The sequence below is a fragment of the Blennius ocellaris genome, assembly GCF_963422515.1.
Source record: "Blennius ocellaris genome assembly, chromosome: 2".
NCBI classification, from domain to species: Eukaryota; Metazoa; Chordata; class Actinopteri; order Blenniiformes; family Blenniidae; genus Blennius; species Blennius ocellaris.
Genome location: NC_137651.1, coordinates 17229139 through 17243426, shown reverse-complemented (window position 1 = coordinate 17243426; position 14288 = coordinate 17229139). Strand labels below are relative to the sequence as shown.

General features: G+C 41.2%; 1 protein-coding gene across 2 annotated transcripts in view; it reads right to left on the bottom strand.

Annotated features, from left to right (window-relative positions):
* Nucleotides 1-14288, bottom strand: part of rap1gap2a (RAP1 GTPase activating protein 2a) — a 44715-nt gene that overhangs the window by 8601 nt on the left and 21826 nt on the right. For both annotated transcript variants that reach the window (XM_080514502.1, XM_080514503.1), the window contains exons 3-13: nt 8377-8412; nt 5391-5423; nt 4996-5217; nt 4794-4897; nt 3580-3658; nt 3146-3199; nt 2250-2333; nt 1274-1374; nt 667-796; nt 330-485; nt 79-150 (exon numbers count right to left, since the gene is read on the bottom strand). In XM_080514502.1, coding sequence (XP_080370628.1) covers nt 79-150; nt 330-485; nt 667-796; nt 1274-1374; nt 2250-2333; nt 3146-3199; nt 3580-3658; nt 4794-4897; nt 4996-5217; nt 5391-5423; nt 8377-8412 — 1071 coding nt within the window. The remainder of the gene's footprint in view (nt 1-78; nt 151-329; nt 486-666; nt 797-1273; nt 1375-2249; nt 2334-3145; nt 3200-3579; nt 3659-4793; nt 4898-4995; nt 5218-5390; nt 5424-8376; nt 8413-14288) is intronic.

Here is a 14288-nt window from a genome sequence, read left to right as displayed (position 1 = left end):
GGGAATTCAAAAGCACATCCAAATGTGAAACAGTAAAAGAAAGCAACATTCGGGGCTTGAGACTTTACTGTGTCTCACCTTCTTGATGACTGCTGGGTTTGGAAGAGGAGGTCCAAAAGGAGGCACGTCCTCTCTCGCTGTGACAGACACCTGCTCACGAGAAACAAACAAGAGTCACACATAATGTGAATGACTGCTCAACGGTCAAGGTCCTGTGGTAAATGGAATTCAGTCTCGGTCAGGTTGAGCCAATCACACGACATCTAAAGGGTGATGGCTTCAACGTAGGGTGCTAGACCACCATTGGGAGAATCAACACAGCTTCATACCTTGTATGCTGTGTTCTCTGTGCAGGGGTTCTCGACCTGCACCAGCACATAAGCGTGCAGAAAGTTGGACGCGATCATGTCCGGAACAAACGGCGTGGGCTCTTCCTGGAAGACTGTGGCCACAATGTCATTGCCTATGTGCCTTTTCCTTTGCAGCTGAGGGGAAAGAGTTTGTCAGTGAACCCATCTTGTTCTTTTTCACTTCAGTACATCGTCGATAACCAGGCCTCGCCAGTTCAATATTCATTTTTTTATTTTTTTATTTTTTTAACATTTTGCATCCTTTCTTCGCAGCAAAATCAATCATACAGTGTTATGAAACAATGAAGCCTGGTACCTGCTGGACGTCGCCCTCTGTGAAGGGAAGCTTTGTTGATACGTGGAACATAATCTCTCTCTGTCTGAAGGTTGTGTAGATGGACGCCGACCCCGTCTGTCCATGGGAGACGTCGAGGCCACCGCGAAACCTGTCACATTGTTGAAGCACACATGGCCATTGTGAGGTAGAATTCTCCGTTATGTGTTTGACACACCGGAAATTTCACATGAGCTCCAGGGCCAGTGAATAAGTATTTAATCATAACGTGTCAGATACAACCTCCTCAATATTTAAAAGTAACATGTAGCACTAAAGAAAAAGGCCAGCGCAGAAAGCTCCGATTACCTGTCCACGCGGCACTTTCTTTCCACCGATCCGTTTCACTAAGCAGTTTATCTCAGTTGCATGCTGAGTCCCAAACAGCGGGAAAAATCGCTCCAAGGTTACAGTAATTAAACCCTGCTTTTTTTCCCTCCACGGCTATATGCTCATACAGCTTTTCTTTTCTCCTCCTAAGGTCTATTTATTGTTCAATTATGACTGAATTCTCTTTTATTCCTCGCATTCACTGAAGCTATTGCTGCTTACTCTCACTCATTATACTGCATTGAACTCCAACAATTACCCTTTGAAATCCTGAAGATCAATGTTGTCCCCTAAGACACTGAGAAACTCCTTAAAGGCCGGCGTCTCTTCATTGTTCCCAAACAGCTCCTCCTCCGATGTCTGAAAGGAAAACACACACAGAACACAGAGAGAAGAAAACAATTAATCCGTTTATAAAACCACATGATGAATTATTAACATCATCACATCACACGCCTCCTAAAAAAATATGAATTATTGGTTTCACAGGTTAACAACTGCAGGATGATGTTCATTCTAAGCAGGTCAGACATGCCATTAATAAAATGTTCTCAAATTACTGAGTTTATTTCAAGGTAAACATGTTTATTCAATGATATTATAGTAATTATATACATTTTATCAATTATAATGCATTAATTATTTTATCTATACATACTAACTGGCTTAGCAGGATCTGATAAGAAATTTAAACTGAAGAAGATGTCTGTCATATCAAGCTTTGAATCCCATCATTATTCACTTTAATGCCATCTGTGGTTCTGAAGGAGAGTGTTTGTTTGAGCAATGGCTCCACTCAGGTTATTTTTCTTGTATGGTAGATGGTGTCTCTGTCCCATTCTTTTCTCCCTTTCCATCCCCTCAACGCAACCGGAAAAGCAGAAAATCTCTGCCTCTGATCGTGGTTCTACAAAGGTTTGTTCCTGTTAAAGGTGAGTTTTTCCTTTCCACCATCACTTACGCAAGTCCAATAGTTGCTTTTCTTTTTTTTAAGGAAAGCAGCTTTAGAGAAATGTGGTGTGTTTTAACATGAATTAAAATGAACACAATTGGATGACATTCAGCTATCTAATGTATTTCATTTTCATCCTACCAACATTTCCTTATATCAAATGTATGTTTATTAAATCTGCTTGAAGGCAAAAACACAAATATTTATTATTTTTATATTTTACCGGAGATGAATTCAGGCAATAAGGGATTTTTTTTATTTATTTTTTTTGGAAATCACTTACCTGCCCAAACTTTTGATAAATGACGCCAAATTTGAATGTGTTGTTCACCTCGTGTTCATCGTAAGCCACTATCAACTGGGATCCCTGTGGACAAACACAAACCTTTAATACTTATTTTATCAAGTCTATCAAGTATATCTGAACTTCCTGCACACTTTCAGCATGTATTAACAGCGAGGAAAACATGTTTTTCTCCTCTCCCAGAAGTCTCCAGGGCAGGTTTACTGGGATCATCTTACGTAAGGCTTCCATGCGACAAACTGTCGAGGCCCCCAGCGAGGGGAGTGATCTTGTTGCCGTCTCTTGCATACGGAGACACAGATGGGTTGTTTTTTTTTTCCTTCCCCGAGGGCACAGGCTGAGAGCATGCTTCATCACCCTCCTCCACCAGGCTCACAGGAGGAGGAACAGATCCATCATATCCACATTAGAAAGTTGTTGCGTCAGGAGAATAATGCACTTGCTGAATGAGGCAGATGTGACTGAGGTGGGGTGGGGTGGGGGGCTTATGAGGGGTTCAATGTGATAAGCAGTGTGCTGTTTTCCCGTGTAAGCATTATAGGGGGTTGAAAAGTTAATGAACTTGAATTTGAAGGGAGGAATCTTCTGGCAAAAAATAATTCAACGTAAATCAGTTCAATGTTAAAGAAAAATCCCCCGGGCCGAAACTAAATGGCATGAAAAATGTATGGAGTTGCTCAATTTATGAAAAAATATTCATCAGGGTTACTATAAAGTTGCACTGGATGTTACTGAATGAAGAAACGAGATCATGGCCCCTCAGTCTCTCAGCAGAAACAGAGCCATAAGTCATGTCAGCTTGAGTTTTCAGAGGGCCGCTGAGGTCAGAAAGGTTATGATGAGGCTGCAGTGTGGCTGCTGATGAGGAAACCCACCCGAGGGTACAGGACCGGATTGAACTTCAGCCCTGTAGCATCATCGCACAGAAGCTGAAAAAAAAAGAAGCAAAAAAAACAAAACATATGACTGACATGATGCAAGAAATAAAAATGGAGCAGAAGGCATTCCCACTGTAGGAAATAAGAAGAAAATGATCAACAGAAATAATTTACCAAGAGATGAAATATATTTATTCCACTGGATAACTAAAATCTACTTAAGTCACTCATCAGACGATAATTGGTTTGACTAGATCACATTAGTGTGCTGAATGTGGATCGTACAGACTCCACATTAGTCTTAAGACTTTCTATACATATGGAAATAAATTGAATTCATCTCACTTCAGGGTGTTTTTGCTTTGTTATTTATTTTAGTTTCTACTCAGTTACACCAAATATAATGGCTCGACACAATAGTGCCATCTTACCTTGGCTATCTGAGGCACACTGGGAAGCTGGTTGATGCCTGCGAGAGAGATTCTGTCATGCACCGTTTTGGTCCTCGATCTGAAAAGGAGAGAAACTGTCAGTGTGAGGCTGTTGAGCAAGTTTTAGGTTCCTTTAGATTGTGTTTAACTCGCATGCATTTTACAATTTAGCATAATTCCCACAATGTGTGATCAAAAAGAATTCACTCTCGGTAGACACAACTGGTACAGTATAGAGCGAGACTGCTTGATATCTCATGCGACAACGCTGATGTGATTATTAGTGTTATCATTGGCAACTGTCTACGAGGACATTAGCATTCACCTGGCTGCAGTTCTCAGCACTGCCCACAATGTCTGAGCAAAAAACAAAGCATTATGCTATTGTTTTTCTTGCCTTTTAATGAAACTGTCACCAGCTGTGACAATGGCAGGATTAGGTGCCAATGACAGAACCACACATGTGATATGAGCTAAAAATGACACAGAGCTCAGGTCTGAGAGGAGGCGGGAGGACGGACACCCACCACAGTTTTATAGTAAGGGGACGTATCTGCAGCTGTGTGACCTTTATGAATGGCAGTGTAGGTCAGTGGGTCTGATAGACGATCAGTGCTGGTTACTACTGAAACTTGTTCCAAACCGTTGCATGTATTATAACATTTTGCACTGATACAGTGTTTGTGGTCCCTGGAGGACGAATTGTACGAACAAAGTTTATTACAGACTTTGATGCTCCCATCAAATCGATTTAGAATCACTTTGATGATCCTTTGATATGCCATTTTGTGCAGCAGTGTCAAACTCGCATTACTTCTGAGGCCAATTTGATCTCGATGGAGTCTTATTAATAAAATTATAATGATTAGTGCAACCCTGTGGGGTATGAACTCTCAGAATGGAGTATTTTAAGTTCTAGTTTGCATGCTTATCCTGTGGGTTTTCTCTGGGTAGGTAGGCTTCTTACACCACACCAGAGACCTTCTTATTAGGTTGATTGGTGACTTCAAATAGCTAGAATGTTTGAATATGTATATGATTATGTGTGTTAGTGATTATATGTCTCTCTCTGTGTTAGGTTTGTGATACAACTAATGACCTCCCCAGACCTTTTACTCATTATGTCCTATTATCAACAACATCTTCCTGAAACCTAACATGGATGAGGTCGCTTTGAAGCTGAACGGATGATGTGTATTTATTTGTTTTTGTACCTGAGCATGATGCGCAGGAACTCCTGTCCATCAGCGTCCTCGTGCTTCAGAGACATGATTAGGTTTCCTATGCTGCTGCCGGTGCAGTAGTAGTTCATGTGCTCCTGGATGAACGAGTATTGAAACAAAGGTAGGAAAGACAGGTGGTGTTTGGTCAGACAAAAACACTGAAACTGACATGATTGCACACAAACTCACTTACCTTGCCCAGGAAGTGTTTGCGGTAGGCTCGAGCTGTGCTGTTGCACTCCAGGCGGTAGCTGTGCCCCCCACCGGGGCTCATGCCCTCTCCGCCGTCCTCCTCCTCACAGAAACTGGACTCCGAGGAAGACGGCGTTCCTGCCGGTGCCTCCACATCTTCAATCCAATAACCCCCGAACTGCGGCAGGATTACCTGGGGGTAAGGGCCACCTTTCTCCAAGACCTTTGAAGTGAAGAGGGAGAGAAATGCCAGTGGGAAAACGGTAAGACCAAGAAATGTTCTACTGAAGTGTGGTCCCATATAATACACCCCGCTTTTACTTTAAATGTCTTCTGAGAAACATTTAACAGAACAGTTACACGTGTGTTTCCAGAGTATTTTGTGAAATGACTCACATCTTCTATCCGTGGGTAAGGAATATAGTCATCCTGCAGAACAGAAGACACAAACACCATGAAAAACACACATTTTTCATTCACATGAACTTTGTTGCCACAGTGATTCAATAAAAATTGCAAGCACATCCACAAACACAGACACAAAAAAGGTAATGGAAGTGATTATGCCAAACAGACTTCCAGGCAATGATGCAACTCCCTGAAACATGCAGTCATCAGCAGACATTAGCGAGGGCGTGTCAGCCCTGACATAATGTCAGCGCTCTTTGAATCAGTCGCCCCGGAGGTTAAGAGCCGTTACATGTCTTGGGTAGTCAGCTAGTGTATAGCGCCGGTGTGTGACCTCTAAATACTGCTGAGGCCTGTCTGCGGCTCGGAGGGCGAAGAGCTATGGATAGCCAGTCATTTATATTCTGCAGCCGCAGGAGTCAGGACACTGGCAGGACAGAGAGGATCAATTGACAGTTGGAGTTCATTCAACTTAAAATCAATCAGATCAGGAGATTATTGATTTTCTACTTTGAAAGCCCTGAGAAAAATCAACCAAAAAAAAAAAAAAAAATGTTCACAAACAGTATTCAGAACTTCTCACAAGCAGTAAAGATGAGGCCAGGTCAGAAACACAGGTAAATGATGGAGCAGAAATGAAGAATAACAAACAAAGAAATTAAGGTGATGGGTACAATGACACACACTGATGAGATTCACAGAGAAGATATAAAAACGTGTGAATCCAGTCACACCTTCCATTTTTTGGTCTCTTCAGCTTTAGGGACCTTATTAGTGTCCGTTTGCAGCGTGTGGATGGAAAAAGCACAGAGGTCATAAAAAGCAAGTTCACCTTATTTAATATGCATTCAAAACAAGTGGCATTTCAGACCCAACTGCTGTTAACTCAGTTACCAGTTGACAAAGTGAGCGAGTCATACATGCTAATACGCACGCACGCACGCACGCATGCACGCACGCACGCACACACAAGCGTTCCTATATTTTAATGTATTTGGCTCATTTGTGCAGCATTGTCACAGGTTAAAGTTGGTCTATTCTTCAGTAGAGTGGTAGTGCGCGTATATATGTAGGTGTTGAGAGTCAGTTGAGTCAACACAGAGCAAATTGGCCAATTACATGCAAACCCACTGAAACAGCTTTATATGACTTAGCATAGGAGTGAGAAAACAGAAGCATGTGCTTCAGGATAGAGGCCTTCAACTCTACTTTCATCACTTATGCCAGCAATCATTGCACGCACGCATACATGTCCTGTATTTGTGGGGCCTTTTTTATTGATTCTAATAATGTAATTCTCTCCCTTGTCCCTTCGAAGAAAGGGACGAGGGAGAGAAACCTGAGTACCTGGGGAAAACCCATATAGCACAATAAGAAAATACAAACTCCATACAGAACGGTGCTTTTCAATGTGCTATGGGCCAAAAGTGCTAAACAATACATGACTGTGCAGTAACCACCTCATAACTATCATCGATCTGCAGCTCAGCCGCCACATACAGGCACTATTGCCTCACTTTTGATTTGTCCGCCTCCTGTTTTTTCCCCCAGGTAGGTGTGCCGAGCTGTGTTTGTGGAAGTCGAGGCTGGGATTAATGAGCGGATGCTACGCCGGGTGGAAGTCGTTTTCCTGCTGATGACCCACACTACTTCACTGGGCTTCAGTCTTGTGATATGTGTTTGTTTTTGTGGCTTTTCTATGACCAAGACTGATTCCCCTCTCTTCCGTAACAATTACAGCTACACATTGAACCACAACACCAACATTAACTGAACTGTGACCTTAACCCTTAACCTTTCTTAATGTCAAATGCTGTACATGTGAACTCATGAGCGCTCTATAAGACAGGCCAGAACCCACAAATACACTGCGCTTACAAGTCTTCAGATCTAACAGAGAAACACGCATGTGTTTTTCATGCTTTTTAGTGACAATATGTGGAACTCCAGCAGGCATATCCTAAACCCAGCTTGAACTAGTATTTCCATCCATCTACTACACCGCTCTATCCCTTTCAGAGTAGTGCCTTTCCTTCTTGGGCACTCTACTTTACTTGGATTTAAAAAAAATTAATTTGATGGGTTTTGTTTTGCCTGCTTAAAAAATATTCAATTACTGTGAGAGGGCAATAGATTTAATCCTTTCTGACAATAAATATGATTCAGGAACATGGGGGATGCATTGAACAGAATATATTATATATTTCGCTTCAATATTGTACAGGAAAAAAGGCACCCTGAATAAATTACAGAGTCCAATAGGTCCCTCATTATGGCTGCACCTCAATGCAAATATGTTGAGAATTAAATGTCTCGACTACTTCAAACATTTTAGAAATCAAATCATGTAAAAGAAAAACAATTTTTCATCCTTGTTTCTCCTTTTACTCTTTAGGTTTTTCCTTCCTCCCCCTCCACCTTCTTTTTCCTTCTCCTTGTGTCCATATATATGCCTCCATCTGTCCTTTGACAATCTCCCCCCTGCTCTCAAAGGCCTGTGGAGGGCACAAAGCGGTCCCATGTGGCGAGACACAAACTTTCTTCAGAAGGAAAATAAAATCAATGTATGCCACACAGAGAAAATAAAAAAAGCTATTTCAGCCTGAATCTCTCTGAGGCCATTCTTCTGTGCCTCCTGCATCTAAATCATCCCATTTGAGACACAATGAACCAGTGGGTTGACCAATACAAATTGATTAATCAAAGACATTCTCAAGGTATGATCAAGTTATTTATCATGGCTGCAGGATAAAAAAGGGACAGATACATCTCTCAGCATGTTTCATGTTCTCTTTAAAGGTTCACCAGGTGCATGAACAAACATGCTGCCACAGTGCAAATATGCAATTATAGCAGGAGTCAAAGAGCAGAAGAAGTAAGAAGGCAAAGAGGATGGAGAAAAATGAAGATGAAAAGGACATGACCAGAGAAGGAGACTGCATTGAGAGGAAATATGAAAATATGTATTCCATACCTGCATTCTTTCCAGCATATCGAAGAACTCTGCAGACTGCAAAACAGAAAAAAAAAAAAAAAGATTTCACTGAGCATCAGAACACCAACATCTACTTACACAGATGTAAGCAGTTTATCAGAGCATTAGTTGGCCGACGGTTGCCTCTAATTTACACTTTATAGAAGTGTGTTTGCACACAACATCAAGCCCAACAGTCTGAGTTTAAAGCTCTTACTCATTAATAATGTTTGGTCAAGACAACAGCAGATACAGCTCTCCTCTGTGGAATTAACTTTGCTGTGTCAAGAGGGACAGGCAAGGGCAAGGACATCTCCAACACCCTCTCACCCAACACATGCACACACACTGATAAGCAACCACTTTCTTCACACTGAGAGCAACACACACACATTCACACTAACTAATACACACAATAAATACCCTTGAGTGCATCCCCGGGGGGCTTCCACCTTGCCACAGGAACAAGCTGTGAGAGTGATAATGGTCTACGTAGTCTTTGTACTCCCATTTTGTCGCCACGTGGTCAATGTGTAAATGCATTGTTTGCTAGTTTCAGGCTTTATGTGTGTGAGTGAGTGAGTGAGGACTCACACATGTGTTCAATCACTCGCACTCGGAAGATGACAATTGGTGACGTGGTATCAAACTTCCTACTGAAAAAAAACAGTATATCCTCTACCGCCGTTATGCTTTGCTTTCTCTCAGAACTTTCTGAACTGTGTAGCATGACACAAACAAAAAATAAAAGTACTGGCTGCCATGGATAAAATAGGTTGCTTTCACTGAGTGAGACACGGAGGATCATGTCTATATAGATGTCATTCAGAAAGCAGCCCCTTAAGTTACATCCTCGAGAAAGCAAGTGGAACGAGGAAATAAATGATTTACCGACAAAGTGCAGCAGTAAAAACAGTAAAGTCTGGAAAAGTGTTGGATGAGTGTTTAAAAGCCGTTTGGGTGTGTTTCAGCTATAAAAAAAAAAAAAGCCCCACTAAATAAGTCCATTTTGACAGAAGTGCACCAGTAAACACCAAGCCTTACCTGCTCTCATGGGAAAAACTATCACCACTCCCAGCACGAACACACACACACACACACACACACACACACACACACACACACACACACACACACACACACACACACACACACACACACACACACACACACACACACACACACACACACACACACACACACACACACACACACACACACACACACACATCATGCAGTTAATATTAACCAGTTGACGGTGCTGTCTGCTCACACAGTGCTTTGGTTGGGCAAGAAGAGTCAACACAGGATTGAGCAGCAATAAAAACCGGTGTCGATATATAACTGTCTGACAGAAGATATGCACTCTGAAGCCACACCACGATGTGTGTGTGTGCGTGTGTGTGTGTTGGTCTATATGCGCTCTAAATGTTACAGCGTTCAAACGTGGGCAGAGTGACACAGAAGGTGAGTCAATCCAACACCAATTAATTTGTGATTTGTCATTACTGAGCAAAACGCTTGGAAATTTCTCTCATTATTTTAACATTTTGAACATTAAACAAAGCACATCAAGCATTTGGATTATTATTTCTTTGTTACAACAATGCTTCTTGGATATTTTATTTTTTAGAAAGCATCATTGTTCAGCTTTAATTCAAATTTCGTCATATTTGCAAGGAAGTTGCATTTGTAGGACGAGCACTATATTGCTCCCATTAAAATAGCTACTAAATAATCTTCACCAATCCTCTGTCATCCCACAGCAGTGTGCGTCCTGTTTGTCGAGACTTTCATCATCCAGTCGACCAAGCATTAGTCAACAGCAGAAAGAGCTGTCTCTTTAGCATTGGCAGATATATAATGGGCTTAAATAAAAAAAAAAATAAATAAAAAAAAGTACAATCTACAAATTAAGAATTGATGCCCATCCCACCAATGCATGTAGTTTAAAAATATTGCTCTGATTCCCCAACAGTATCTGATTTACAAGATTAAAAAAAACAAAAAAAAACACCAAACAGCCATCCTACTTTTTGTGCTTTGTTTAGCCCCATGATAGACGCGGACCTGTCCACAGTGTTCCCGGCCTAACACCTCATGTCAGCTGGAATAACCTTCAGCTTGTGACACACTCAGTCAAGACAAAGCAGCTACAAAAAGTGGGTGGCTGCATGTCGCTGTGTGAAGATATAAAGCCTCCAAAGTATTACATTTATCTTTATATTTTCATGCAAGTTTTACCAAGACATAAATTGGAATATTCACAGTTCAGTTCAAGAAATAATATAGGCACAAATCAAATCCTAAAAAAAAAAGCTCCCGTCTAGCGGTAATAGTTCAAAAGTAATGAGTTATGAAATAAGACAATATTTCTGTCCAAGTTGGTCATGTGGAAGGACAAGATTTCCAAAGGTGTTTTATGCTTTAGCTATTTAAAATGAAGGTCTGTTATAGACTGTTGACCACGAAAGGTCAAGGAGTGGATGACACAGTGTTGGAGTGCAGACACTCTTTGTCCGTGCATCACCCTGACGAGGACAAGAGACTCCTATCTATCAACCACTTCAGCTGTCGTTCTAAAACAGGACTTTGTTATCTCCCTGCCACTTCCCTGTTCTTGTCCTCGTTGTTCTCTTCTGCCTGTTATCACAGTCTTGTTACGCTAATTTGTCCCTTCATCCCTTTATGAAGTCTTTTCACTTCCTCCTCTGTATCAGTTACTTCTCTCTCCTTCTCCTGCTTGCCTTCCCTTCAGTGCATTTCCACCCTCTCTCTGGCTGGCCCTGCAACATCTGCATTCCTTATCTCCCATGGCAACCTGTGGAGGCTTCTGCAGGCTGCCTGCAGATTAAACAGGCTGCCTGGTTCTCTGACTGCATGACTGACACATGCGTTGGCTGCCGGGAATTCGCACATATTAATGTTAGGTCATGAACAGAATCATCATGTGGAGTGACAGAAATGATGATAAATCAGAGTGGGACAGTGATCTTCACCTCTCACATCAAGATTGAAGAGACGCCACATGTTTTAGATTCATCTCAACCACAAACTCAAAGACTGCAGAGGAATTTAATGGAACACGGGGTGGAGAGGTGTTATTTACTTCCTATTTATTCATTCAAGTTCAGTCTTCATGCAACCTTCACCATCATGAGAACAGTGACAGGAAGATGAAAGGATGAGTGGTCAGCCAACAGAAGTCAGGCATACAAATCTTCACAAGATGCTCTCACCCTCCTGGTACCGCTGCAGATATTTGCACCTCCACACATCTGTATCAGCTGTTCCTGTCAATAGAGTTTTGGCTCGGTCCCTGAGTTACGAAATATTGTTGTGAAATCTTGTACTTGTGGGAGTAAATCAGCTATAAATACATAGCAGAAAGTTTCAGCGCCGCGCCGGATTCCAACTGTATCACAATCCTGACTGCCTCTACAGTACCCAGCAGCGGTGAAGCTGGACTCCTCAACCCGGAGCTGCCTTTCTCCTCTTTAAATAAACCAAGCACATCACTGTAAACCCCACTATACAGTTGCATTGAAGCTACATTTACTCAATAATTCCCATGCTGTTTAGCGATCCACTGAAAAGGAGCAGGATTCCAAAGAGATGTTTCTGCTAATAGCTGATCTCTGATGATGATACACACACAGAGACACACACACACACAAACTGGAAAATAAATCCCTTTGACTACTTATCTGATAGTTTTCAGAGTCATGACCTACCTTTCCCACAGCAGCCAACACATATGAGCCTCCCGTGTCATTGTCTTCCTCATAGTTCTTTGTAATGCCTTCTCCATTCAGAACAGGACTTCCTCCTTATTGACTTTCTAACTACATTCTGCCTTTTTGCAGTCATAAGCCAAAACAAGAAAGTCAAGTCAGGCAGCAATCTGAATCGTTTGTCAAACCCAAACTCGTCCTCCCAGGGCCCATGAGCAACACACAATGACACATGGTTGTTAACATTACACTGTAAATATTTAAAACACCACCTTAGTCATGTCTGCACAAACAAATGCTTTTCATGTTTGTCAGGTTTTTAAATGCTTAGTGTGTATGCTCAGAACTTTTATATAGATTAAATCAGCAAGAGTACAAAAGGAGCAATATTCTACCAAAAGTTTAAAGACAATGTGTGATCGAATATTGTACCAACATGTTCTACATAGATCAACGTGTTGAAAATGATCAAGATGAAGCTAATTTTGACAAGTTGCTGCTGTTGCTGTTGTGGACAAAGTGTCAGATGCTTTAGATCTCTAAAGGAAACACTGTTCCAGTGTGAAGATTTTCCCATCTTCAATTTGCAACTCGTAGCTTTCTTTTAATATTTTTCTGAAAGAGGTGTATCCCTCTTGTTTCTTTTTTAAAAGCAACCAGACTCCATTTAGAAAAACTATGATTAGAAATTGTAAAGTGTGATGTAGCTGAAACGTTTCTGCTTTAACGAGTCGCTAAATTTGTGTTGTAGTAGGATTTTTCTGATCTTATATTAGAGTTAAGCATTAACATCAACACACACTAAAACTGATTCAACGTGTGCATGCTAAAATTAGATTACAATTGACTTTTCTTTTCCTTTTTTTTCTAAAGCTTTTGGATCGAGGTACTGTGATTATATGAAATTACAGATCATGACTTGTCCATCAGTTTGACAGTGATGATGACATGCTGACCATTAAAACACGAGCTGGCAGCAAAATTGTTGGTTAGTGATTCATAATTGCCAAACGTCAGACACAACTCAAGAGGGAAATTGATGTTTTCTGGCTGTGGTTGTATATCCACCACATATGAAATATACTTTCTTTTCCATCCGAGTCATCCATTTCATACCATGATCAATCGCTTAATCACTCTCCCTGGCTCTTTATGGTTTCTCCATCGGTGTTGTCTTCAGTAAATCCAGTAATAAAAGCCTTTTTCCAGGTGATTTACGATAAATTGCTTCCTCTAATAAGAGGAGTCCTTTATTTCCAGCGCATCACTCTTGCTAATGTTCTTGTCTCTTTGGAAAGCATTGTGGACTGGCTTTTAAGAAAACATTCCTTTTCTTTTCAGTTGAGTTACGAGTGTGAAAATATCACGCCTAAGAATCTTATAAAGAAATATCTTCTCTTGAAGTGTAAAAAAACCCTTGAGGAATACAATCTTTTACATGCAGATCATTTTAATTTGTATTCATACTCAGTTTTGAGTCTAATGGTTTATTGTTTGGGGGGCATTCAATTTCAACTGAACTTGACAATTTGTGGTCAGGAAACCATGTCGAAGGAGAATGCTCCGAAACACTACTGTAGCTTCGCATGACCCACTGTACTCCATTCACCACACATCCTCTTCTCATAACGCAGCCTTTCATTTGCCAACCTGAGAAACTCACTTGCTCGACGACGAGAAACAAAACGCAGTAACGCAGTCCGTGGAAAACTATCCAGAGGTCCGTATCATAACAATTTCACATGTCAGTAAAGGCAGCAACAACCAAGGTAAGCCCTGACAACATGTGCTCAAAATAAAATAAAAACCAAGGAGGTGTGGGACCAGAGGTACAAGGTGTGCACATGGGAATCAGTTGATAATTCCTAGGATTTCAAGGCATTGTACAACACATACTGGGATTTCAAGAGGATTTTCAAGTTAAAAAAAAAAATTGAACCAAGATCTAAAGTATGGCACAGTCAACACAGTCAAGCTCTTGCATCAGCTTTGCATCTCGGGGCCTTATTCCTCCTCCCTCCAGAGGTAATCCCTTTTTTTTTTTAAATGTCAAGCAGACACTGACAAAAAGGATTATAGCACTTGGTGCCTCGAGAAGTAGTCACAGCCAAACAGAGAAAAGAGGGATTTATTTTACACACGTACATCAACATGTTTGCTTTATTTGTGAGTGAAAGG